We start from the raw sequence: 25,778 nt of genomic DNA, 5'->3' as shown, positions 1-25,778 counted from the left end.
AGGAAAATACGTTTGTGGTGCTAATGTAGAAACTCTTATACCATACAACCACAACTTTACTTGCATCTTATTTTCTCCCTCCCTTACCTTTGCCTGCACATGGCTCTCCTGTGGGCTGTAGAGGGACTGTACAGTGCAGCCTCAGCTGGCTGCTCTGCTCTGGTAGTGAAGAAGATTGATAATATGAGCAAAGAAAGGAGGGTTTGTCCAGAAGGAGGAAGCTGGTTTGAGCAGAACTTGGTAAGCAGTGTCACAAAGGCTTGTTTCTGCAAACAGTAAATTATAGGCTAACACAGCTCTGAGTTTCACATAAATTTTATTGTGTTTTGGAGGAAACTGTATACAATCAATCAGGTTACTCCAACAGCAGGTAGTATGTTTCACGTCTGCAGTCTGGTCTTTTTCTTGTCAGCTACTCAGCATAATTCTTAGCAGGATTTTATGCTCTAAAGAATAACTAAAACTATCAGCATCCAAGGGGACATCTCTTCCTATTGGGGTTAATGACATTTTTTGGAAAATTCCTAACTACCCTGAAATTAGGAAGCGGTATTCTGTCTGTTTGTAAAAATTCAATAATATCTCTGCATCATTTCCTAATAAGAGTATCTGAAAATATTCTCCGTAGACAAAATGTACTGCCAGTGTCAGAGAACATTTTCTTCAACACAGAGCTTTTTATTTGTTGTAATTTTTGTCATACATCACCATTTCAAATCTTTTTATGAGCAACAAATGAGTGGAAAAATTTTTATTCTGAAAAAAAGATTGGATTTGCAAGAGAAAAGAAATGCTAATGGAGCTGCAATTGCTATAACAAAGTACATTTAAAAAACAAACCCTGATGGCTGAAGATTAATCATCTGACAGTGAGGAAAGTAACACTTAAGGAAGGAACGCAGACATTGTGCTTGTGAGTGCCAGCTTCCATCTCCGTGTACCTCACCTCGATTCTGTGCCATGGCAAACTGCTCCAGCCTTGTGCCAGCACAAGTTCCCTCTTGTTACATTGTGTTTCTGGGAGTTAAGATAGCTTTTAGATGAAAAATAATGGGCTGAGTAATTTTTTGGGGCAAATGAGACCCACCCCCCCCCCGGTTTAAAGTGTGGCAACACATAGGGCACTGCCAGCAGAGCGAGGGCACGTGTGCTGCAGCGTGGAGGCAGGAAGGAGCAGTTGCAAAAGTGCTATAAATTGGAGTGGCTGCTGAAGACTTTCTCCAAAGTAATGGGCTTACTTTTTACTTTTCTGCAACAATATTTAGCCAATTGTTTTTTTCTGATATGAATGAATGAAGGTACATATTTATTTTCCATAGCTAGAACTACACTGAGAAGCAAATATGTTTTTTTGGGGAGTCCTTTTGCCCACGGCTATCTGCAATTTCCCCTCTAATTAAAACAAGAACTTCCATTCCAAATTACCTTCTTGTCTGTTACAGTCCTGGGATATTGTCTATACAATTAATTCTAGTCAGACCTAGCGTTAAAATTAGGAATTGGAAAAAAAAAAAATCCTATAAAAACAAAGAGTCCATATTTCAATCATTAAAAAACAAAAGGAATCAAGGCTTTCCTTGATTTTGGATAGTCCGTAAATGTCTTGAGATAGTACCTGAAAGAAAATAAGCAAGACAGTGAGCCTGCATACATAGAGGGAAACTGCACAGTTTCAATACAGATCAGCTGAGGAACCTTAAAACTGCTCCAAGCTGCCTTTCTTTGTTATCTCAGTGTTTTACTCTGCAAAAGAGCAGCTCAGAAACTATTTACACCAGTTATTTAATTAACTGATAGTAGTGTTAAGGTTCTAACAGGCCTAAAGTAGAAATTTTAGAAATTCAGAGCATATCTACTCCAAAGGACTACAGAGGTTGCAAGGGAAGCCTTAGGAAAACTGACATTTATGAGGCTCAGTGAGGAGAGGCTTTAGCAGGGTGGAAGCAGTGATGCAGCTCACATCAGATTAAAAGACTGTCAAGCCAGGGGCACCAGCTGACTGCCTGCCTTACACAAATAAGCCAATACACCTCCTGCACATGGCATTATATTTCAGTTTTATCCCAAATCCTGGCTCTGGTCCTCCCTGGCATTTTGCAAACTGCATTCCAAGGGGAAGTAGCAGATTATGGCAAGGAACAGTTTGATACCTGTGATGGTGATAAGCACGTGGACCAATGCAGCAAAGAGTGAAAAAGGCAAAGGCGAAGGCTGGTAGGGACCAGGTTGCAATGGCAAAACCAAACCATTCCACAATTTCTCCAAAGTAGTTGGCTCCAGAAACGTAGGTGAAAAGTCCTCCTGCAGCAACAGACAAAATATCTAATTTTTACAGTCATCTCCTGCACATGGAAGGTTCTTTCACATGAAGTCAGCAGCAGAATATGTACCCTTTCTTATTCAGCCCATGGCAGCAACCTAAATGCATTTCCCTGAAGCCAATGGAGCCATGCCAAAGGGGGATCTTGTTTGAAATTCTTGTATAAATACAAGAATCAAGGAGGATTCTGACTCAGATGTTTCCAGCACTTTGACAATAATTATTTTCATTTGGAAAATAGCTTAAGAAAGACCATTATTACATTTAAATTATAATAATTAGCATTAGTCAATCCTTTTCACGCCCTAAAAATATTTTGCAACTTCACTATCTTTGGGGAATGCAAAATCTGGATATCAGTTTTTTGCAACATTAAAAAGAGGCTGGTAAATATTGGAGGTGAGAAACTCTGGAAGAGACATATCACCATCCATAAGCCAGCAGAAGGAGTCAATAACAAGCCCAAGAAATTTTTGGATCCCCATCCATGTTGCTCTACAGAGCTGGGCATTTCCTGGAAAGGCAATTCAGCACCTTGCATCCTTGGTGTTATTATTTTCCCCTAAAGCTAACACTTTGAATCCACTTTTTGCACAGTAAGAAGTCTACTACTACTTCTTTGCAGCTGCCTTTTGCAAAATTAAAATCCTCTTCCTGTGTCCACTTCAATCTTCACAGAATTACCAGCCAGTTTCCTAAATCTCTCCTCACAGTTTGTGTTTTCCAGGTACTCTTGCCGCTTTCCTTGGACTGCCTGCAGCCAGCTCACACCAGTCCCTGCAGCTTGGGGGGCACCTGAACCGAGTACCTGTGCAAGATCACCTTCTCTGCCATTATTGTCACTTTCCTGTGAATTCAGTCAGAAAACATTATTTATTCTGCCCTATTTCCTTCAAGGAAGGGAGGATAAGAATATACCTTGAGGAATCTTGTAAATGACTTCTCCAGGTTTCCTCAGCTGGCGCAGCAGGAGATCACTGTGAATGTTGATTCCCATTCCCAGCAGAAATAAGAGAAGGCCTAAGAAACCAACGAGAAATGGGTTAGAAAGACAGCTCTGTCTAGATATCCCTACTCAAGCTCATGTGTGAGGTTTGTCTTTGCAGCAGACAGATAGGGGTCATAATGTGAGATGGGTGGACTCTTTTTCAAGTCAAAAGATGCATTGCTACCAAGAAGGCTGCAGAACAGGAGAAGCACAGGTGACTGGTGACACCAGAGCACTTTCAGCTGAACTTCCAGGTGACCATAGTCACCATTTATTGAATACTTAAGGGGGGACACGAAGTACCCCATGGCCACCACAGCTGATGACAGCCAGCCACAGCTGTGCAAGTGACTGCAGAGTAAGCACTGAGCTGTAGACAATACCCTCATTTAACTGCTGAGGAAAGGGGAGCACAGAGACACAAACTTATCCAGCACATCACTGGAGCTGGGAAAGGAACATACATCTCAGCACCTCTCAGTCCACTGCCACTGAGGCTGCCTGAACAGAGCTTTGGGCGTGGATGGAAAGCAGGTACTTGCTGAAGGATGCTGACATTATCTGGCCAGAGTGATCCATTGACCAGATTCCATTTAACTGAAAAACCAGAGGCATTTGATTGAGGAAGTCTGCAGGTGACATGCCCTTCATTTTGTGACACATTGGACACTGAGAAAACCACCTCTGACACTGATGGGAAAGCAAGGAAAGAAATAGTGTGTGCACTACAGTGTATAGATAAAAAAAACAAATGCTGATAAAACTTCCACATTTCCAGTAGCAACAGAAAGTTGGTAAGAGTCTGTAGAGGAAGAATATACTGTTTGTTTTTTCCTTAATATTTCAAGTACTGCTAATTTCAAGCTGATTTTATTTTTTCTTTTTTTTTTTTTTCAACATTAAATACATACTTTATTTGTCATGAAAATTAAGTGATATGGTGTTTTCTTTGTTGGATATGAGAGGTCGTACTACACAATGTCCAGAATTTTTAGTACGTGATGCTATCTGAAAAGACTGGACTTGCATCCACGGTCTGAAATGGTACAGAGAGTACTCTGGTTAGTTTGTACTTGTAATATCCAAAACGTTTCCTCAGACCTCCATGTTAATCCTCATTTCTATGTTTACATTTAAAACCACTCTCTGTGCAGTAGCAAATCTGTAATGCCATCTCACTACTCTTGTTCAGTTATTCTCTGAGGGATTTTACAGGGTGAAATTCAGCTAGGCTATTAAGTTACGGAATATAAAGGAATCCTATTAACATACAACCAGACTGTGCGTGATCTGTAATCTTCCCCTGTGCCTTACATGAGAAGAAAGAGCTCTTTGTCCCTAAAGCCTCATTCATGCTGGGGTTTTGCCCTGCTTTTCTCTCTCACTCAGAATAGCTGCATCGAGTGCAAAGCTCCCTGGCAGGGAAGAGAAAGCCACAGCTTGCGCTCACACATAGCCACTGCTGGGTGCACGCTTCTGGCTGAGCAAGGGCACACCCCCATGCACCTGGGGCCTGAGATTGCATCTCCATGGCCCATAGCAGCAGGAGGCTCTGGAGTGGTGTCAGTAAAACAAGGCTTGTGATTTGAGACTAACACATAACATGATATACCTTCAAAGGTGGCTGCCTAGCAGGAAAAAAAAAAAAAAAGTTATTGCACATTTACTTGGTTTATCTGGGCCAACAAACAGGTCTTATGCTGATTTCCATCACAACAGATTTGACTCACATGTTCACTGAAGTATTAGGACATAATTCAAGATGCTTACAAATTGCTTGGAGATTAGATCTTGGGAATCCTGCAGCTGTAATTACCTGATGTAAATCTGATGTCGGTGCACCAATTGTTTGGGTATTCAGCGCAGTAAATCAGGTAGTACCCCTGGAGGAAGCCATTATAGATACAGAATAACATGCCAAAGAAAAGCAATTGCAGTGGGAAAGGTCTGCCTCTAGTGAAGAAAGGGTAAATAAATGTCCTAAGGTAGATAAGAAAAAAAAGTCAGCACATTGCTCATGATAACATTGTATTTGCAATTTCTATGCTGTAGGGAGAAAAACTTGAACAAAGCACAAAGTAGAAAATAGGTCAATAAAGACAAAAAATTTGAAAAGAACTGCAACAATATAAGATCAGTAATTTATTTGGAACATGAAATCCTAAGGATACACATCTTTTTCTGGTCCTTCATCACTGCACCCAAGGTGGGAAGTTAGAAAGCTCATCCAGATTCACTGATGCTTTGAGAATGTCTCTGTACCTTTCTCTGTGCTTGTTGGTGAAAATGAGGAATTTGTGCCCACAAACTGCATTTTCATTTCAAGACTTGATTTAATGCTCCAGTGGGCCAAGCAAAGATTGGTTGCTATGGAGGGACATGGGGACATGATGTTCAGACATCAGTGATGTTTGTGAAGGGCAGCACCTACTTCGATAGTGATTCTCCAAACAAGGACTGCTATGCCATGAGCATGGAGCATTGAGGAGGAGCTTTGTTATGGAGAAGACATTCCTGATCCCTGAGGGCTTTAACCCATGGTGGCAGATGGGCTTGAAGGCAGTGTTGAGACCCCTCTGGCTCTCTCACCCCTGCAGTATACAGCCCAAGATGTAATCTCCCTTCCCAGCCTCCCCCACTTCACTCAGAAAGAGACCCCCGTGCATCTCTAACGCACAACAGCTCTCTCCTGCTCTGCTTGGACACTTCCATGTAGGGGCAGAGCACTGTTTTTCCCTGCCTGGGGAGCTGCTTTGCCTCCAGTCCCTGCCTCCCCTCCATGCTTTCAAGATTTTGTTTAAAATAAGAAGAGCTACAGCCTTAAGTTTAATATACTGAACACCAAGATTTCCATGCAGCTACAGCACCTAGGGCTTTCTTAGACAACAGCTGTGCTCACAGTAGCATTAACATCTGTGTGAGCAAATAATTGGTGCTTGTATAGTTTTAATTTATATATATGTTTGCTCCAGGTGGGAGTATCCCCCTTGGCACTTCAGGCAATCCATATCATCCCTGGAAGAGTGAAACAAAGAAGTTATATTCATTTTTAGTAAGTATTTTCTTACCTGGCCAATTAAGTTCTGTAAGTGGAAAAATCTACACTCTGAATTTCTTTCTTTTGCCCTCTTGGGCTTTGGATGGTGCTCATCGTACCAGTATATAAGCATTGCTGATCAGTAATTCACATTCCATGTTGCAAGTGTCAACTTAAGCAAGCTGAGGCATAAAATCTCATAGTATTATAAATTTAGATTAAATCATACTGTCTCGAAGTGAGTAAGCAGAGTACAAGCAGCAGCATGTTAATGCATTCACTGCTTTCCAAAGCAAGACAGATTTCCAGCAATTAAGGCAGCTGTGATGCAGAAGTGCTAAATATTCTTAAAGAAAGAGAAACGTAAGAGGTATGAAAAATATTCTTCAGACAGTGGTATCACATTTGTCATATTTATTACAGAATGGGAAAGAACGCTCTTTGCAGTAATGCTACCAATTATTACTGATCTTGTCCTTTGGGAATGTGATGTTGGAGTTATAAGTAGGCAAGGCCAATTTTAGCATTCTGATCTGCTGTTGAAGTAATATTGACAAATTCGACCTGAACAGTTACGAGAAGAAGTGTGAAACTTGCAAATGCAGGCTTGAAGACAGCAAATTGTATAGAAGAGGGAATGATATAAACCACACAAAATGAGTTTAGGGGGTGAATTTATACAGCAGATTCAAGTAGGACTGGCACTGCTTTATCCTTTGCCTAAACCAGTCAGGTTTAAGAGTCTCTGGGTTTTGACAGCTGGTGCAAACAGAAGTTTCTCAGGTCCCAGAAACACTGATTGTTTCTGTGCTGCTTCCTGGTGCTGCTATTGCTGTAGAGGTTATAAGCCCTTGAAAGGTGATTTATCCTAGAGTAACAGTAGGCCACAAACCTCTCTGCCATGGAGTGCACACAGGACAGAAAGTATCTGCATGCAAAGTAAAAGTACAATGACAGGGGAGCCAGGAGGCACCAGCTTTGTTTAGTTGTTGAGGTATTAAAATCCTGGCATCACTGTAATCCTGCCTCATAGCAGTCTGGACAATCCAAGTCAGGATTTCATCCAAGAATCTTTGTTGTGGAACAAATTCTCCAAGGAAATCTCCGTGGGTCTGTTAAACCAGAGGCCAGATTCAGTTCTCTGTATGAGATTGCACTACATGGCTAGTTGAGGGTGCACAAACTATTCCTGATGAGATTTGAAAAAGCAACAGAGATAAAGCAGGGACATTTAATAGTTTAAAATATTCCATGGAAGAGTCTGCAGCTCTGCTGGAACTATTTTGCAGTGTGAAAATCAAAAAAAGGCCTGAAGACCACCATTTTAGAATAACAGAACAAATCTGGCCTTTTGGTTTTAGTCCAATGACAAATTTGACCTTTTACTTTCGGTGCAGTATTGATGACTAATTCATTACTCCTTTATTATCTTTACCAGCCAAAGGCACTGCATCTGACTAAACCATTGCCAACAGCTTCTTTTTAAATGAATGAATAATGCATTATTAATTTTCTTCCCCATCATTTATTTTCCAAAAGAACATGTTTTGAAGAGAAAATCATTTGACATTGCATCAAATTTCATCTTAAAGGTATTAGTCCAGCTTCTTGAAAACTCCAGAGACTCTCACCTAAACCCAGGGAAAGTATAGGTTTGCTCTTCTTTCCACAGAAGGTGGAAATATTTTCACAAATGTTACCAGAATCCACTAAGAGTAGATTTTCAGTCCTCCAACAGCTTGTCAGTCAGAGATGTTTATGCTCCTGCTGTGTTTTCTCCCCTCCAGGGCCTAGATGCAGCATTTCAGACAGTAACAGCTCAAGGTGTTTCACACCTGGGGCAACTGGGCCAAGGGTGCCAAGAATGGAGGACACCTGGCTCCCTCCAGGCCTGTGGGCCACCAGCCCTGTGTCCTGCTGTGTCTGCCCACCTATGCCTCTGCCACCAGGCCTTCTTCTGGGTCTAACCAGGATGAACACAGGACTAGGAAGCAGAAAGATTGCAAGGTGGGCAGGGCTGATGTGGTGCCTTTCTCCTTGAAAGCAGGTGCTGGCCATAACCCAGCTTTGTCCTACTCATACTGGGGCACGGTCTGAATGCCCTGGCCCATCCCCTGTGACCCTGGCCAGCTTCCAGAAGAGAGTTATGGACTTCTCCTGACCAGGAATGCTCTGAGTCCTTGCAGGGATTTTTTGGTTCTCCTTGGACTGTGGGGGGCAGAGCCTGCCCTGAATGCCTGGTGAGGATGAACCAACGTGGCAAACGGTGCCTGAGAACCACTGCCCCACGGTCTGGGCTCCACCTGCTCTGGCTCTTCGCTTGTCCCACCCAGACATACAAAAGGTGGGGAGGGCTGGTGGCTCAAGTCAGGGTGGGCAGCCAGGCCCTCCCATGAGGGTGATGCCCTCAGAGACCTCCCAGCTCATGTGCACACTGAGCTGACCCTGGAAAACACTCCACAGACAGGCGGGTGTTGTGCGGTTCTGCAGGGCTCATGCAGTAGGTGAGACACCCTGCTCCATCGAGGGCCCATGTTGCAGCCCCTTTTCTCACTCCTTGAAAACTCCTTGCTGAGGTGCTGTCTGCAATCCTCACCACTCTACTGGTACTTTCTCAAACAAAGACCTCTCTAAGTAGAGGACATGTCTCTAGACTCTGCTGCACCTCCTTCTCTATGGGGTTGTTTTCATTTTCTTATCTGTACAAATACATGTATCTCAGGTGATAAGAAAACCCCTGTGATTTGTGTTAAACTAACTATAGACGTGAAAGGATTGGCCTGCTATCAAACCATGGATTTACTTTCGGTCTTTCTTGTGCACAGATTGACAAGATTGGTGTCCAAACCTGGGGAGATTACACAGAGCAGTTCTATTTGCACCAACAATTAACACCATAGGTTGTCACTGGAATCACATTACTAGGGAGCTGCTGGCACCCTTAGCATACCTGACCACTTGGACAAAGGCTAAAGTTGTTCACAAATATGATGGACTTCTATTTGGGGTGGCTGTGATGCCTTACACAAAGCCTCTAATTATTCTGGAGAGTTATGGATGCCAAATTAGATGTCCCAAAGACATCTGCTGCTCATTAGTCTGCACATACTTTCTGAGCTTAAAGGCACTCTGAGGTAATTTTAAACTTTTACTAGTTTTGAGTTGTGTTACACTAATTCTCATTGGATATTTATATGTATATATTGGATATTTATAGGTGCCAGGACACAATCTGGCACCTAATTTTCCTATGGCAAATTAAAAATTTTCAGTTATCCCAGACCGGGTTAAAACAAATGTGATGGGTAAATGTTCAATTCTAAGCAGCAGGCTAATTTACTATCTGTTTAAAGGAAAGTAAAAGAAAATACTCCAAAATACTTTCAAAAGTGAAATTAAGCATTTTAACCCTCCTTCATCATGATATCTACAGATGCCCCAGCATCACAATGCAGGTAGAAACTCCTCACCTGTCATATTCCTCTCCTCAAACCCTGAGATATTTTACCCTTCCCTTCTCCACTTACTCTGCAACAGACTGAGAACATCATCAGCCAGGAATATTTAGATGAAAAGTAGGTTATTAGCAGCTATTTGTACTGTGCAGGGTGGACCATGTCCCTTTTGTTAGGGTCTGCATAGTGAGACATGTTCTGTCACAGACTTGGGAACAAAATCTGGGCTGCACCCAGGTGACACACCAGCAATGCCAGCAGGCAGGAATCAAGGACTGCCCATCGAGCCTCTGGCAATACCCACTGCAGGACAGACAGACAGCACACCTCATCTCCTGTACTGCAGCTGTATCTCATCTCCTGATGTAAGGAAGCCATAAATTCAGGAGCTGAGCTCTTTTTCTGGAGCTGATGTCCAGCCAGAGCTGCCTGAGGAGCCCACCAGTGCAAGGGGTGTGCAGTGGCTGTGAGTGCCACTGGGTGATCCCAGCTGCAGGGCACATTTCCTGACTGGGGCAGGAATGTTCCTCATTCCTGCATCACTGGGACAATGTGAAACCATCAGGTAACTGCAATCGCTTCCTGGACTGTGGCCCAGTTTGCAAGCTCATCTTTAATCATTGAACAGAGTCAGTGAGGGGAGCAAGAGAGCTACCTTTTTTATTTTAATCATACAGATTGATCTATCTAGTGATGACAAAAACAAAGTTAGAATGAACTCTCTTTTCCAAGACAGCAATATTTTTCCACATGCAAAATACCCTACTTCCCTGTTCCTCCAAAGATCTTTGGACAAATTTTGATGGCTATAATTTAAGGAATAAGAAAGATAGATATATGATTTAAAATCTTATGCTTCAGCTCTATAAAACAATACTAAACCTGCCATATCAGGTTAATTTCTGAGGAGTCTATCTAAAAAAAATGGGTCAATCTACTGTGCTTGGGATGTTTGTGGTTCATTTCCAAGATTAATCCAACCTGAAGCCTGTAATTGTAGGGACAGTCTTTCTTTGTGGTCTCTTAGTGTCAGGTCCAGGGCTGATGAAGACTTCTGGCAGGAGCAGACTCACCTTTCTTGGGCAAGAGATAGAGGCACACATCTGATCAAGGGATGGGAGAAGGACTGAGGAAACCCTGAGACACATGGCACCATAATTGGGCTTCAAGGAGTTCCTGAGAAGCAAGGCAATGGGAAAAGAAAGTCTGGGCAGCACTGATTTAATGCAAAGACATCAGAAACACAGTAGGATTCAGTGGGAAAATGAGAAGAGACTTGTAAGAGACTGCCATACTGAATCATGGGGACTGCTGAACATGTACTGAAGATTAATAAGAATAAATTTATTTAAGATATGAAATTACACACAATAGTAGAAAATAACTTATTTGGGAGAGCTGAATAGCTGTGACCAACAGTTGTCCTGATACTGAAAGGAAGTTAGTTTGTTGAATGCAAGGAGATTTCTGTTAAATGTAATATAGAAAAAACAATGAAGTAAAGAGTACTGGGAGAGGGAGGATAATCAGAAATTACAGACAAAAGCAGATTCTTTAATAAAGAGAAGACAAAGATTTGGAATTAATATTAATTCTTATATTTCAGGGGATAAATTATATTCCATTGAAGAGAGGCAGAAGGTAGCAGCTGCTGAGGACAATTGACCACCATTTACTGCATTTTGTTTTGAATGATCTGACACTGGCTTCTGCCAAGACAGAGTGCTGACTGTGAAGGACCTCTGCTCTAATCCAGCATGATACCTTCAGGGTTTCATAATGTCTCATGACTCATCTAACATTTTATACAAACTGAACATCTCAAAGATGATAAACTCCTTAGAATAGATTAGCAGTTGCTTAACACCAGCATTTTTGAGTAAAGCTCCAGAGTGGTACTCACTGTGCCAGGAAGGCTGACACCATGGATAACAGCACTTTCAGAACAGTCAAAGGAACCAGCAACTGCACTTGACTTGTGGTCACAGAGCTAAAAACAGGTCTAAACCTTGGTGACAGGTCAGAAAAGCTTCATTTCTTACAACTGCCTTCGAATGAAGGGGGGTTATAGGAAAAAATAATTTCAAAAGCATGAGTATCTGATGGGAAAGGCTAAAAATGGTGCTTCTGTATCATTGTCAATCACTGAAGAAAAAAAACCCATGATGCATTTAACCTTGGATAAATTTAAGGAATCTGAGCTATGTAATACTCAGTTCCAACATTGTAACCACCTGAACTAGTCATTGTGACCAGCTGGAACTAGTCAGTAATGCCTCATTGATTGATATAAATTGTTAGCATGCTGTGCATTTAGCAAAGTAAGAAGGATAAATACAGTTTATAGATAAAGCTTAGTCCTCTTCACATTGCATACAGATATTATTAAATGTGCTATATTTAATAAAATATAAGTGTTTGGAAAACAAATTAGGAAAAATGAAAGGAATAAGATCTTAAAAAGGGTATTTGGTTTTAATTAGTAGAGAAGAATTGTGTAGGCTTGACTCCAAGGCAAAATTTTTTTGCTCTTCTAAATTCACTGTAACAGTGGCCAGGTTTCAAAAGTGTTTTGCAATTTTGTTTATAAATTACTTCATTACTCCTCTTGGTTTTCTTCCATTATTTCTGAAGATAATGCTGGTTTGGTGCACTACCAAGCTGCCTCAGCAAGTCACAATCCATCAGCAAATTACACTCAATATACATTTATACCAGCATATTTGTTTCTTAAATGTTTATATTTCGGTATAAACATCAAATAGCTTTGAAATATTCTTAATTTAAAATCTTATTTTATTTTCATTTGCAATTACCCAGCCACTTTTTTTTTTCCATCTTTGTATTGTGGAAAGGAGATCAAAATGAGAGCTGAACTAAACAAAGGGAAGAATGAATTGACTGCCCTTAACCAAAGGCAACTGAAACAAGAGCCAGATGAACCAGATATTAATATCTTTCTCACCACCACTTGTCAAATTTGGCATATTCATCAGAAAGATGGGGATTTTTTTTAAAAAGTACTTTTCTCTTTCATAGCCAAAGGAGGTGAAGTGGAGCTAACAGAGCAAAGGGAATATGTCCCCTGTATAGATCCCTGCTGAAATCAGTACCATCCCCTACAAACTGGCAGTTTGTCCTTAGACACAACACAGCCAAGTCAGTGGAGTGCAGAATGTGCAGCCTGATCGACTTCTTGTCTGAGCAGTAATACTTGTAACAGCCTCTTTGACTCAGAGTCCTGTGTATCTGTAACAGCAGGGGCAGGACTCATTTCCATATGTAACTTAGTCATGAAGTAGATTTGTTGAGTGAAGGAATTGACATAAATTTGATATATTATAGGAAAGGGATGGTAGGAACAGACTATGTCCTGTGTCTTGACCTTAGATTTTTTACTGTATCACATGTCAACCTTTTAAGTAGCTTGGAGCTCCCTGGTTTAGAGGATGTTAAGTGGCAGCAAAACTGATTGAAAAATTATATCAAGGAATAGTTCACAATTGTTTACTATCAAACTAGAAACATCTTTTGAGGGATGTTGTGCAAAAGACTCTTCTGGTACTACTAGGGAGTTTTTTCATTAATATCATGCCTCTGGGGAAAAAATACTTGCAATGTTTGTGGCTGACATGGCTTTGAGAGATGCTGAGCACACCAAGAATGAAGACCAGAGTCTAGAATAGTCTGGAAATATTTGTTTGATAGTTTTAAAACAGCTTATTTAATTCAATAAAGACAATGGCAAAATACTACACTTAATTAAGACCAAATGTAAAAGACAAGCTGAAGAAAGGGCTGGACAGGAGAGGGCATGCTGGTAGGTGGCAAACTGAGCATAAGCCAGTGAGGTCAAGCTATTGTGAAAAAGAAATGTTAAAATGTGTTGTGAGAATGGGCATGTTGTTGGAGACACCTGAGGTAATCTTTCCCCTTTGCATGGCGCTAGGAACTCCATTTAAGTGGGAACTTAAATGATACTCTGTCCAGCTCTCTATAAAAGACAAAGTGGAAGCAGCCCAAAGACAAACAGCTGTAGTCTAGGAAGTGTGATGTGAGGAAAGACAGAAGGACTCAGGGCTCTTTAAAATAAGTAAGAGAAAACCAGTGGAAGACATCATAACAATCTGCAACTGTATAAAAAGCTCCTGCAAAGAAGAAAGGAGTCAAGCATTCTCCTTGTCTACTGGGAACACAGTAAGAAGCAACAGGCCTGAACAGGTGTATAGAAAATGCAGCTTGGCTATTAGGGGAAGATAGTGAAACATTGGAACATACTAGGAATCTCAATAAGCAGCAATTGTTAAGGACAGACTAGACAAATATCCACCAGGAATGAGAAGAAAATTTGAGGACTGTATGTGGCCAGGAACTGCCTGGGAATGGGAACATAGTGCTGTTTTAGTCAGAGAGAGGCTCTGATGGACTCAGCACCAGGCCAGCTATCACAGTTGAAACCCTAATTAAACTTGGTCCAGATTTGTACTTTCATGGGGATTGGAGGACAGGATGACTTGTATGGGGATTAAAGTTCAAGATGGATTGTGGTGATGACAAATGTGCAGATCTCACAGTGCTTCATGATTGCCTCTACTATTGATAGTATCTAAAGGGCAACAGTACTTAGAGGTTATGAGAATATTCGTTGTTTTATCTAAGCAATAGTGTGTCAAAGCCTTAGCCAGCCAAAGATATCTCCCTCTTTTCTTCTTCAGAAATAACTACTTGATATTTATGAAAACAGATCACTTTCTTCCCATTGCTAAACTGTGGGGGTCTGCCAAAAGTGTGAAATACATGCCAGAGTAACTTAATCAGACACTATGCTGTGCACTTCAAAAAGTTCTCCGCTCCACTGGAGCAGAGTTCTAAGAGTTCACAGAGGCTGAGATCGTGAGCAGAACAGAAGGATGCATCTACATAAAAACTGGCACAAAATGCACAGAACTGTGCTCTTACAACTGCACTTACCAGATAAAGTGCCTTTATTTTCCATAAATTGCCTGTGTGGGCCTGAGAAATGACCAAAGGAAGACAGACAATTGCTAACTATCCTTATTCAACATTAAACCTTGGTCAGATTATATTCAGCCAACATACTGAACCTCTCTGATCTCACGGCACTCGAGGCAGTACATACACATAGAGAGGAACAAAATTTGAAGTGGCCAGGTCAGATCCTGAGTTTGTGCTTACATTAAAATAATCAGAGGACTTAGAAGTCTCTTTTTTCTTCCTAAGGCAAAATTGCCATGGGCTGATTCTGAGTCACAATCGTCTCTGTTTCCTCCCAAAATATGTCAAAAGATTACCTAACACTGAAAGCTGCTGAGTGAATCACTCAGCGCAGTGTCAGCATCATCTCCTGACACCTGGATATTGCCCTCTCACATCATGACCTTTTCCTTCCCATTTTGTCTTACTCCTGCCCCACTACCGCCCTAGCTGTTGTTAACAACTCTCCTACTTGTCCCTTCCTGTGCTCTTTCAGCTGACATTTCTGTCTCTTCCCACCTTGTAGCCCTGACTGTAAACCTCGCAATGGTTTTTATTTCTCTGCATTCAAGACATGTTGTATTTGTCCTAATCCATGTTCCAGAACTCTAGTTGGGAGACTACTTCTTCCCTGTTGATTATCCCAGCAGCCAGAAAAGCCTTGCTCTGTCCCTACAGTGCCAGCCTAGAGCGTACTTGGCTGGATTGCAGGCTTGTGTGCTGTGGTCCTATAAGGACCATCTCAGGTCCTTAGAGCCTGAGATGAACCAGAGGAACAGACTCTAAAAATGTTAGCTGACGACCTTTATGTTTGAACAGATACAAATGCACTTCTCAGACAACTCTGCCAAGTTTAAATTGCTTTCCCTAGGAAGAGTCAAAGACATGTCTCACTTTAGTAACCTTAATCTGGGCCAAGTTTTAAAATGTGAATGCTTAAATAGTTCTTTTTTTTAAAAAAAGGTTCTAAAGAGAAGCAAACAGGCAAAAAACCCACAACAGCATAATGTAAGTAATTCTCTTCCTCTCTGTAATTTCTCAACATTTCTTCCTCTCCTGCTCTCAGGAGCAGCAGAAGTTTAATAGAGGTCCATGCATTGTCCTACCCCAGATGTGTGACAGGAGTCACTGGAAGGTTCGCTCAGGACCACACTGTCTGGAGGTATTGGCATGTGCATCTCTAGCAGGAGACCATGCTAATGTGACTAATGTGACTATACTTCTTTGGGTAGCACAGCTAACTTATTCAGAGCTCTCTGTCACCTTCCTGCCCACCCTGAATGACGGCATTATTCCTACAAAGCCAAGGCTCCTTGATCTAGGTAAAGTCACCCAGCCCATCTTTACAGTGTGTCAAAGAGCTGCAGGTCATCACCCTGCCTCAGGATCTGCTTCAGCAAAGCAGATCAGCCTGGGAACTGATCTGTTCCTTAGCATCTCCTGTAGGCAAACCCTCTTTCTCTCGCAGACAACACATCTCTCTGAAGACAGCCTTGATAAGGTGGCATTTTCCAGAGCCATTTCTGGGAGGCAGTCTCCCAGCATGGCAGGTGTTGGATTAAATTGGTGAACTCTAGCACTGTTGTAAGGAAAATGGTAAAGCTGACAGTGGATGTTACTCTATTATGTGTTTATAAAGGGTAGTTAGTAAGGAGGAAGTCAAACCCAGCTTCCTTCAAACAGGATCTTTTTTCATTGTTGTTGATGGTCACATTTGGATACACCTTCCTAGGAATGGTGAAACTTTCTGACCATCCTTAGGTCTTAATACAGTAGCAACTGGTGCTTCAAAAGCTCACAGCTAGGTAGAATTTAGCTGGTTCTTAAAATAACTTTGGACCTGCAGAAAAATTTACTATTTTTTCTTTTTAGGAGTTGCCTTTTCCCATTTCCCTACATGGAATATTTTAACACAGTTTTAATTGGTTGTTTTTTTTGTTTGTTTGTTTGGGTTTTTTTGGTTTTATAACAGAATAATCCCATTGCTATTGTTGTAACAATGAGATGTTGCAAAAATAATTAGGATGTCAGCTGAGTGGTCAGCAAAGAGTAACACAGCTCTTACATTTAAATGGGTGTAGATGTACATGAATTTAATGATTTGACCAAATTCAGTAAGGATCACCCTACTGATCAATTCACCTGCCACATTTAAATCAATATCTGGACAGAGAAGAACACTTGTGAGATGTATAAATTAAGAATTGTCTCTTAATTTAAGTTTGAAAGTATTTCTTTATCATAACCCTTCTTGACCAAAACTAATTTTGAAGAAGATACCAAGAATATAACTTACACCAAGGGAAATATGCAATGTCTGGGACAGACATTGATTTATAACCATACTACTAGGAGGTTGTTTCACTATTTTATTTTTCTTAGCGGAACTCCATAAAACTGGCAAATTACCTAATTATACAGGCTTTTGAGTACACAAAGTGTGTATTAAAGTGTGTCCTTTTGTTAAACAATATTTATTGGCTTAGTATGAAAGTCTTACCCCCTCCTTAGTGGCTGCCTCTACTATGATAAGAAATAAAAAAAAAAAATCAGATTTGTGGATCTTGAAGGAGCAAGATCCATCACAAATTGCCCACTGGACATATGGAATGGACCTTAACACTTTTCTCTTGGTTTTTATTTCCTGCTTAAAAGAGTAGCCCAAATAAGGGAATACTGCAGACATCTCATGATTAAAACAAATAATTTTCTTCTTTGATAAAAACATTACTATTTTCAAGTAAAAACATTTACAGAAACTCCTGTATATAATTTTTTTTCTGTCTCTGTTTTAGTATAACCCTTTATAACTCTGCTTTTCTGATATCAACGCTGGGAATGTGGTGATGCAAATCCAGATCTTTACCAGATCCTTGCCATTCTTACCAAAGCCTAATGAGGTTTGGAGCTCAGATTGTTATTGTCCTCTCAGGATTTAACCTCACAGGGTAGCAAGTGCTTTAAGTTCCTCGGTGGGCTCAAGCCTCACACAGGTGAGATCAGAGCAACTTTCCTGTGCCTTGGTGATGTCCTGGTGGCTGGGACTCAGGTGTCTGCCCTGGAACTGCAGTTTGGATAGTTCACTGCAGAACAGCTGGACTGACACCCACCGAGTCATTTTGTAATTAACAGCAACAGTGAGGTCTCAGAGCAGGCATGAATACTCCTTTAGTGCACTTAAAGCTGCCTGGTAATAACAGAACAGCACAAGTGAATTAGCATCTGATATAAAGATACTCCTAAGAGGCATGTTGTATTGAAAAGTGAAGAAAGATAAAAGTTATCTCTGCAGAAAATCTTCCAGACCAAGAGACAAAAAGAAAAATCACATGGGTACAATTTGGGCTGGGCAAAACCAATAGGTTCCCGTAATGTTAGCCCACTTTCCATTGGAAAAGGAGTGTATAGATAGGATATTTTGTGCTAATTGTTAGGAAGGCAAGCAGATAGTATTCTGTTTTGAGAACAAAATTAGGAAGGTATTTCATAATGCTAGAGAAGACTGCAAGGAAGCAAACTCCACACCAGCACTGGGTACATGAGCATTTTACAATTCTGAGGCAAAGCATACCAAGAGATGCTTTTGTTGGCTATTAATACATTAATTTGAGGAGCCTGGAAAAAAACAGCAATAAATCCAGTCTTTTCATCGAAGAGAAGAGATTATATATTAGCATTACTGTAATGCACTGGGATGCCTGGGGAGCAAGGAATACATAGAAGAGGCAGAGCAAATGGCCAGTCTCTGTTAGGGATATTGCTGACAGATCTAGAATTACTGCCAAGGCCAAACAGCAGGAGAGAGGATGCAAATGTGCTACTGTGTAGCTGATGAAGGCCAAAGGAATCTGGCCAGGGTCTATTCCAAAGCATCAAGATGAAGGAAAAGAGAACAGGATTTGTTACTTGTCAAATACCTGCAGATTGTGTATTGGGAGATTAATTATAGAGGTTTCAAGTGGCCAACAATAGAAATGTCTTTAGTTATTGACACTTAATAATGGTAACTTTCTAAGACCAAAGGATAAAATAACTATTTCTGTGGGGGAAAAAATAATCTCTGGATTAGATATACTGGACCTGGTGGTTATTATCTGGTCTGGTAATATTCAGTACTAGCAAGGAGAGTACCACTTAAATATATGAATATCCTTTAAACTTAATCTAATTTCTGTTTATCCACTTCATGTTTCAAAAAGCATAACTAAAACTCTGTATTAACAAATACAGAATACCTCTAAAAATTATGAGCAAATTAATTTATAAACAACTTTGGAGCCTCCATCTTCCAGCATTTCTCTGGAGGCTTGAGCTGCTTTTCTTACTGATCACAAGTCCTACTTGAAAAAAGGACCAGTCCAGATGTGTCCATAGCACCTGCCTGACCAACCAGGCAGTACAGGCAGGCACTGCATTCTGCAGAGCCAGGGGAGAGCAAGAGCCTTTTTCTTTCTCCTCTCAGCTTAGTACCAGAGAGAGGGAAACTGGCCAAGACAAGTGTTAAAAACTTATGTGAGGATGCAGTTTTCAAATGCTCCTCATTTCTCATTCTCTTGCCACAAAATTCTGCATTTCCTGATTTCTTTAGAAATATATCAATTTGTAGAAAATCAACTACAGGTGCACCAAATGGGTCACCTCCAGTCAGAGGAGCCTGGGGATCCAGCTGCATCTCAAAGAGCAGCCTTACTTAATGTCTCTCAGATTCACTTCAGTGCACTCCAGAAATGAAAACAGCAGTTTGGTTTGTTAATATATTAACAGAGTAAAATAGAAAACAAAGACTTGACTTAATGGAAAACAAAGTTTCAAGAGAAGAAAATAAATAAGTAAATGTAATTCTAGGTGGTCTTTGAAACTGAAATGCCTCTTTAAATTGCTTGTGCCCCAGCTATTAAGGGTGGCACAGAAGGGGCAGATGCAGCACCCTGTCTTTTACACCTCTGTCTTCAGGATTATCTTTATAAGTCAGTGGGACCTGCTGCCACTGCGCACGGTGGCATCGTCTCTGCTCCCTCACCACTCTGTCTTCCTCACTGGCAAGAGAAATGCAGCATTAAGATTTATACGGGATTGGATTGCAAATGTTTCCTCTCATTGCCTCATGTTATGTTTCCCATCTTTGGCTTTTGAAGCTGGACTGCAAAATGGAAAGGCAGCAAATGGGTTTCTCCTCGCCACCTGAGGGCTTCTGCTGGCATTCCCAGCACAGCCCCTCCAGCAGGAAAGGGGTATTACACATTACATATTACAAACTATGTTTCAAAGTAAAATACTTTGTAAGTCATTTATCACAAGAAGTGTTCCTCTACGAACATCTTACACCACTCATCATTTTCAGCTCATGACCAACTTTCCACAGAGATTGCATATACAGATGGCAGACTTGGCAGTCACTTCTTTTCTCACTTTCTTCTTCCTTTTCTCTGCCTTCCCACCCCATCACTTTTGGAGGCCCCTGCAACCACAGAACCTACCCTGTGAAAGTGAAGATGCTATGAGCTGACTGAAAACAGACGTGAAAACTCAGATTTGAATTTGATGAAACTCACGCCATGTGCTAATAAAGTGCACGTTGAGACACAAAGAGCTGGCTAACTAAGGAGAGCAGCCAAAGAGGCCGGGGCTGGGATTCCTCCCTTCCTTCTCCTCTCCTCAGCAGCAGCAGCAGCAGCAGCAGTCTGCCTTCATCCCTTCCTGAAAGCCACAAAGAGAGAGGCTGCTGCCTAGCGGTGGCAAAGGCAGAAAGCGTTCTGCTGTCACGGTTCACCACGGGCCGCTGGACAAGGCAGGATGGAGGGGAGGTCTCCTGGCTCCATCCACCTCCCTCTTGAATCCACTCAGGCAGAAATCCAGAATCCACTCTGTTCTGGGCAGCACTAGGGGAAGGCTGGCTCTCTGGCCAGCAGTCAGTACCCAGGTGACCATCTCCTTTCTCTGTCAGCAGTGGGCTGGATGGGGCATAGCACCTGCCAGAACGGGCTCACAGGACTCCTGCAGGCAAGCAGAGAGGTCCTCTGAAGTCCTTGTCAGTGAGGCACCAGCAGCGTTAACCCAGTCTCCAGACCAGTATTAGGGGGGTCCCTTCAAGGCTCCAGCATATTCCTCAAGAGCCTGACAATAAATACAAAATTACCACTGATTAAGCTGCTCATGGCACGAATTCTAGACAAGCAGTGAATAAAAATGTGGGCAGGACAGCATTTCTAAGCAGTGTGCCCAGATAAAAAAGTTCTTTTAAAATGAAGGAAATAAAGTGATATAAATGAAAACCACTCCTAAGGAGAGATAGATTGTAACCTTGGTTACAATCCAGGTTACATCAGCTCCAGAGTGTTCTAAGTAGCCCGGAAACATAGGATGTGCCTCTATGACTCCAAACAGAAAAGCGCTCTTCCAGTCTGTAAACATCAGAGTAGGATGGGGGAACAGGGGAGTAATGTTCTCTCTAGGCATGCTACTACAACTCTGGCTCTGTATTATATATCACACACTGATGTCTTCATTTTAAAATGGATATAGAAGAAAAGGAGAGGGAAGAAAAGCCACAAAAATTATCTGAGGACTGAGAGGGGAAAAAAAAGTCTTGCACTGAGGGTCTGCTGTGGTTCAATGATATTATAAATCTAGTCTATGGTACTTCAGTTCAAATAAAAAAATATTGTAACTATTTGACAACATGTCCAAAAGCAGGATAAGTTAACCATGGTGGCTTAAACCTGTTCCTAAATTTATGAAAAGGTAATTTTATCCTGACCAACTTCATGTCGGATGAAGTATCATGTGTCTGTTCCCCTATATCTGGCATAAATCCACTACAAGCCCATAAATTCAGCATAAATACCACATCATGTGTGGTAATTAATGCACCAGAAATATGATCGTGTGCTCCTATATTATCTGGATCAAACGCATGCTGACAGAGGACTTGACAGCTCTGTAACAAGCAAATTAAAACACGATCCAGTACCGTGTAAGTGATATCATGGTAAGAGAATACTGAAGGACACTAGGGAGTGCTTTAAATTAGCACAGGGTGGATAGAAGGAGCAAGGCCCACTAGGAGAAAAATCAAGACCACTCAAATTTAAGCAAGACATTTTAGACATGTTTAAGTAAGGGTAAAAGAATTCAGAAGATAACACTACAAAAGAAAACACTGGATTTTTACATTTAAAAAATTATGGATTTTTCATTTTCAGGAGTTTTCAGGTCTAGACTTGAAGTTACACTGAAATATGTACTTCAGTCTAAAAGAAGCTACTGGGGCAACACAGCTGGCTAGAACATAAAGGAAGGTAGAATAGCTAATCACAGCAGTCTTTTGAAAGTCTCTGTTTCTCCATTACGGACTATAATGTCCTTCTGAGCATACCTCTAATGAAAACTTCCCTTCCTCATGTATGTTTGCTATAGTAGGTGAGACAAGATTAGGAATTATAAAAGCTCCCCTGTGGAGAGAAAGAAGTCACTAATTACGCAACTATGTACAAAGAAACTGTTTCATACAAGCACAGAGGAATGCTTAAGTACAGATACCAGATGATCAGTACTAAAAGTAGGAGTGGATTAACAAAAATACCTTTATAATTAAGAGTGGAACACCTTTATTAATTTCAAAATTTTAAAGTCAGAAAATGCAGTAGGCTACACCCATTAGGTAAATGCAATTTTATTATTGATTGATTTAATGCTTTACTCATTATCGTTGCAGTGAAGTTTAATCACAAAAGTATTTAAAACTGTTGTTAGATTATTCCAAGTAAAGATAATAAAATGAAAAAACAAAACAAAACAAAACAAAACAACAAAAAAAAAATTCAAACTAGATCCTGACTGTTATGTCAAATTACTGAACCTCTTTTCAAACACTGTATGGCAATCGAACATTCTAATGCAGTGTCACCAGTAGCCCTTGGTAATATGATTTATTCAGCATCATTTTATAGGCAAACAGCCATAATATGAAAGTGCACATAATATGTAAGTGCACTTCTTTCCATCCCTTTTTCATCTCTGCAATAAGACAGCTTGCCCACCAGCACTGTCACCAGGATGTGGTGGCACTCAGCATGGAACAGGGAAGCCTAATTTCCCATGAGGTACTACCTAGAAAATCCAGGAGCTGCAGGTGGGCTTAGACTGGAGCTGATTCTGGATGACAAAACCTGTGAATGCCCAGTGATCAGGGATGTCTCCTCCATTGCTGTTGTCTTCCTCCAAGGACTGAGTAAATCCCATTATTTTAGTTAAAGGCTTAATCCAGATTACAGTTATTGTGTCACTTACTGATTGCTAAGAATTTGACCCAGCCTGCAGAGGGTCCAAGGACTAAAAAGTCTAGGTAGCAAAAAAGTCTGGAAAAGAAGAAAGCTGCAGAAATTCTTTTTAACTGTAAGATATGCTACAGTCTAAAAAAATCTCTGTAACAACAAATTATCCTACCTGCTAGAAATTGTAGATAACAATTATCTGTGCTGATTGTTAAAACTTTCATGTTATCAAGAAGGCTGTAATCATAAACCATGTGGCCATAGGTCATTCTACCAAGGATCCCTCAAAGAACCTGCCTGTATTATAGTATCGTCGGGCAAAACCAAGAAAAACTTATATTTTGTGATTTTGCTGCTCTTTTACACAACAGCAGAGTATTAATATTTAATACAACATTTCAAATATTAATTGATTCAGCAGAATGTCAGAATGGCTTGTGTGAGAAGGGGCTGCAGCCTGTGAGAATAATATTGGAATAACATGCTGTATTAGTAAGAAAAGTTTTATACAGACTTGGTTAAAGTGAGGGCTTTTACTTTTACAGGAGAATAAGTATATTCCAGCAACAGACAAGAAGATCCCCGGACTGTCTGGGAAATAAAACGTAAGGAAACAAAGTGCTTTTGCATGAGTCCAGCAGTAAATTTGGGAAAGAAGTCACAGAGTCAATAGCTGTATGCATACTGGTAGGGTAACATTTCTTTCAGTTGTCTAGTAGTGTTCATTGATAGTTGTGTTTCTCAAACAATCAGAAGTTCTTGATAACAGAATGCATTAAACTAAATTCTGTATAACTACATATAATCAATACATCTAGCTTTCTGGAAGCCAAATATGTTATGGGTTTGTCCGCCAGCTGACTCCTGCAATAAAGACAATGGGAGTGATAACAAATACATGTCTAAAATAGTGTTAGCATCATAAACCATTCTGTGTTTTAAATTTCTCCAGAACAGCCTTGAGTTTCTATCCCTAAACTATCTGTAGAGATACTGGATTTTCAATATATTGATTTTGGTTGAGTAGCAAATAATAATTTCTGACCAAATACTACAGGAATATTTTCTATTTCTATAAAGCAAACTAAAAAAACAGATATAGGAGTGATGGTGGAAAATGGCAAATCAAGTCAAAGTTTTGCCTCAGAAGTTACATTGCTCTTTACTACATAATGGCATAACATTTTCACATGCAATTGCCACTTGTGAATAAAAGCCATGTTTTTTTCCATAAACAGATAACCAAAATTCAACTTTCTCATGAAAGAACCCCACAGAAAATGGAAGTGGAGCAGAAGATGGATTCTGGTGATATTCTCCAGAACCAAGTCCCACTGACTGCAGAACTGGGTGACAATTGTAGAGCTATGTCTCTTCAAAGTTATCACCAACACTAGATAGAAACTTTACTATTTATTGACCTCCTGATCAGTAAATACAGAATTAATTACAATTACAGCATTCGTTGACTCTGACGAGACCAGGTTTCTAAAAAGAAAATATACGAAAAGGAAAAAAAAAAACCCAACATAAATTGGTACTTCGGTAGTGGAGCGGGAATGACGAATCGAGCATAGAGAACCAACTTTGGTGCCGTGGCACCGCACGCCCGCAGCGCCTGTGCTCGCCCCGCGCGGAGGGCAGAGCCGTGCGCTCCCGGCGCTCCGTGGGTTTGCTCTCGGCCATCCTCGCGCGTATTCCCACGGCTCTGCGTTCGGCGGCCGCCGCTGCTCCCGGCGCCGCACACGCGGCGCTTCTCCTGCCCGCAACAAGCGCTTCCTATGTACTTTTACAAAATGTTTGGATGAGTTTTATCCAAACCTTTGCTTCAACTTAGCGAAACATTTTTTTTTTCTTTTTTTTTTTTTTCTTTCTTTCTTTTTTTTTTTTTTTCTCCCCCTAAGAGAACAGTTCAAAGCATCCATCCTCTCCCCTGCTTCAAGCACCCGAGCACCACCTGCTCCTTTCCCCGGCGGCCGGACCGGGGCAGAGATGCCCACCCGGCCGGTCCCTACGCTTCCAGCGGAGTCCGGGGCGCGGATGGCCAGCCGGACTCGGGACGGAACGATGCTGCAGCCAGGACCTGCCTCGGCCGCACCGCCCGCCCGGCTCCGGCTGCGCCCGATCCCGCAGCTTCCCTTGGTTTGGTTTCCCGAGACGAGGCGGCAGGGAGCCGTGCCCGGCGGCGGTACCTGTAGAAGTAGTGCCAGCAGAAGAGGCAGCAGAGGAGGCGGCAGCCGAGCGGCTCGAGGCGGGGCGGGCTGCGCAGCGCCAGCAGCAGCGCGGGCACCAGGAAGGAGGGCAGCTCCTGCAGGAACCAGGCGCAGCGCGCCGGCAGCCGGCCCCGCGGCCGGCACAGCCGCTCCTCGTGCTTCCCGTAGCGGGACGGCACCCGCAGGTGCAGCGAGAGCTGCAGCAGCGCCAGGGCGCCCAGCAGCGAGCTCAGCGCCAGCACTAGCCCGGGGACGCACTGCATGCTCGGGGGTGGGCGGGGGCAAACAGCCCTCGGCCAGAGCCAGCCCCGGCCTTATTAGAGCCGCGGCCGTCACCCCGCCCCGCAGCGCTGCCTCCCAGCGCCCGGGCTCGTCACAGGGCGCAGCCCCTCGTGCTGGAGCGGGCGAGGCGCCCCGACCCGCCCGGAAGGGAGCTGACCCTCTCCGTCCCTCCCTCCCGTCCCATCTAGAGGGGAGCTGTCCCCCTCCATCCTTCT

At 41.9% G+C, this 25,778-nt stretch overlaps 1 protein-coding gene across 1 annotated transcript; it reads right to left on the bottom strand.

Moving 5' to 3' along the window:
- Window positions 1-317: 317 nt before the first annotated feature.
- On the bottom strand, window positions 318-25,550 carry SRD5A2 (steroid 5 alpha-reductase 2). Its single transcript, XM_053938607.1, has 5 exons — window positions 25,261-25,550; window positions 5,125-5,288; window positions 3,239-3,340; window positions 2,151-2,301; window positions 318-1,615 (listed from the first exon to the last, which is right to left on the bottom strand). Exons 1-5 carry the CDS (start codon window positions 25,542-25,544, stop codon window positions 1,549-1,551), a joined length of 768 nt encoding a protein of 255 aa, XP_053794582.1. The 5' UTR covers window positions 25,545-25,550; the 3' UTR covers window positions 318-1,548.
- Between the last annotated feature and the right edge of the window lie 228 nt (window positions 25,551-25,778).

This window comes from Vidua chalybeata, chromosome 3, assembly GCF_026979565.1.
Source record: "Vidua chalybeata isolate OUT-0048 chromosome 3, bVidCha1 merged haplotype, whole genome shotgun sequence".
NCBI lineage: Eukaryota > Metazoa > Chordata > Aves > Passeriformes > Viduidae > Vidua > Vidua chalybeata.
The sequence above is the reverse complement of the archived record's forward strand: the minus strand, read 5'-3'. Positions and strand labels throughout refer to the sequence as shown.

Coding starts and splice junctions, on each gene's coding strand:
- SRD5A2 (XM_053938607.1), bottom strand. CDS start 25,544: ATGCAGTGCGTCCCCGGGCTAGTGCTGGCGCTGAGCTCGCTGCTGGGC. Junction 3,341..5,124: donor CGACATCAGATTTACATCAG/GTAATTACAGCT, acceptor TTGGTTTCTTAG/GCCTTCTCTTATTTCTGCTG. Junction 2,302..3,238: donor CATTTACAAGATTCCTCAAG/GTATATTCTTAT, acceptor CTGTTGCTGCAG/GAGGACTTTTCACCTACGTT.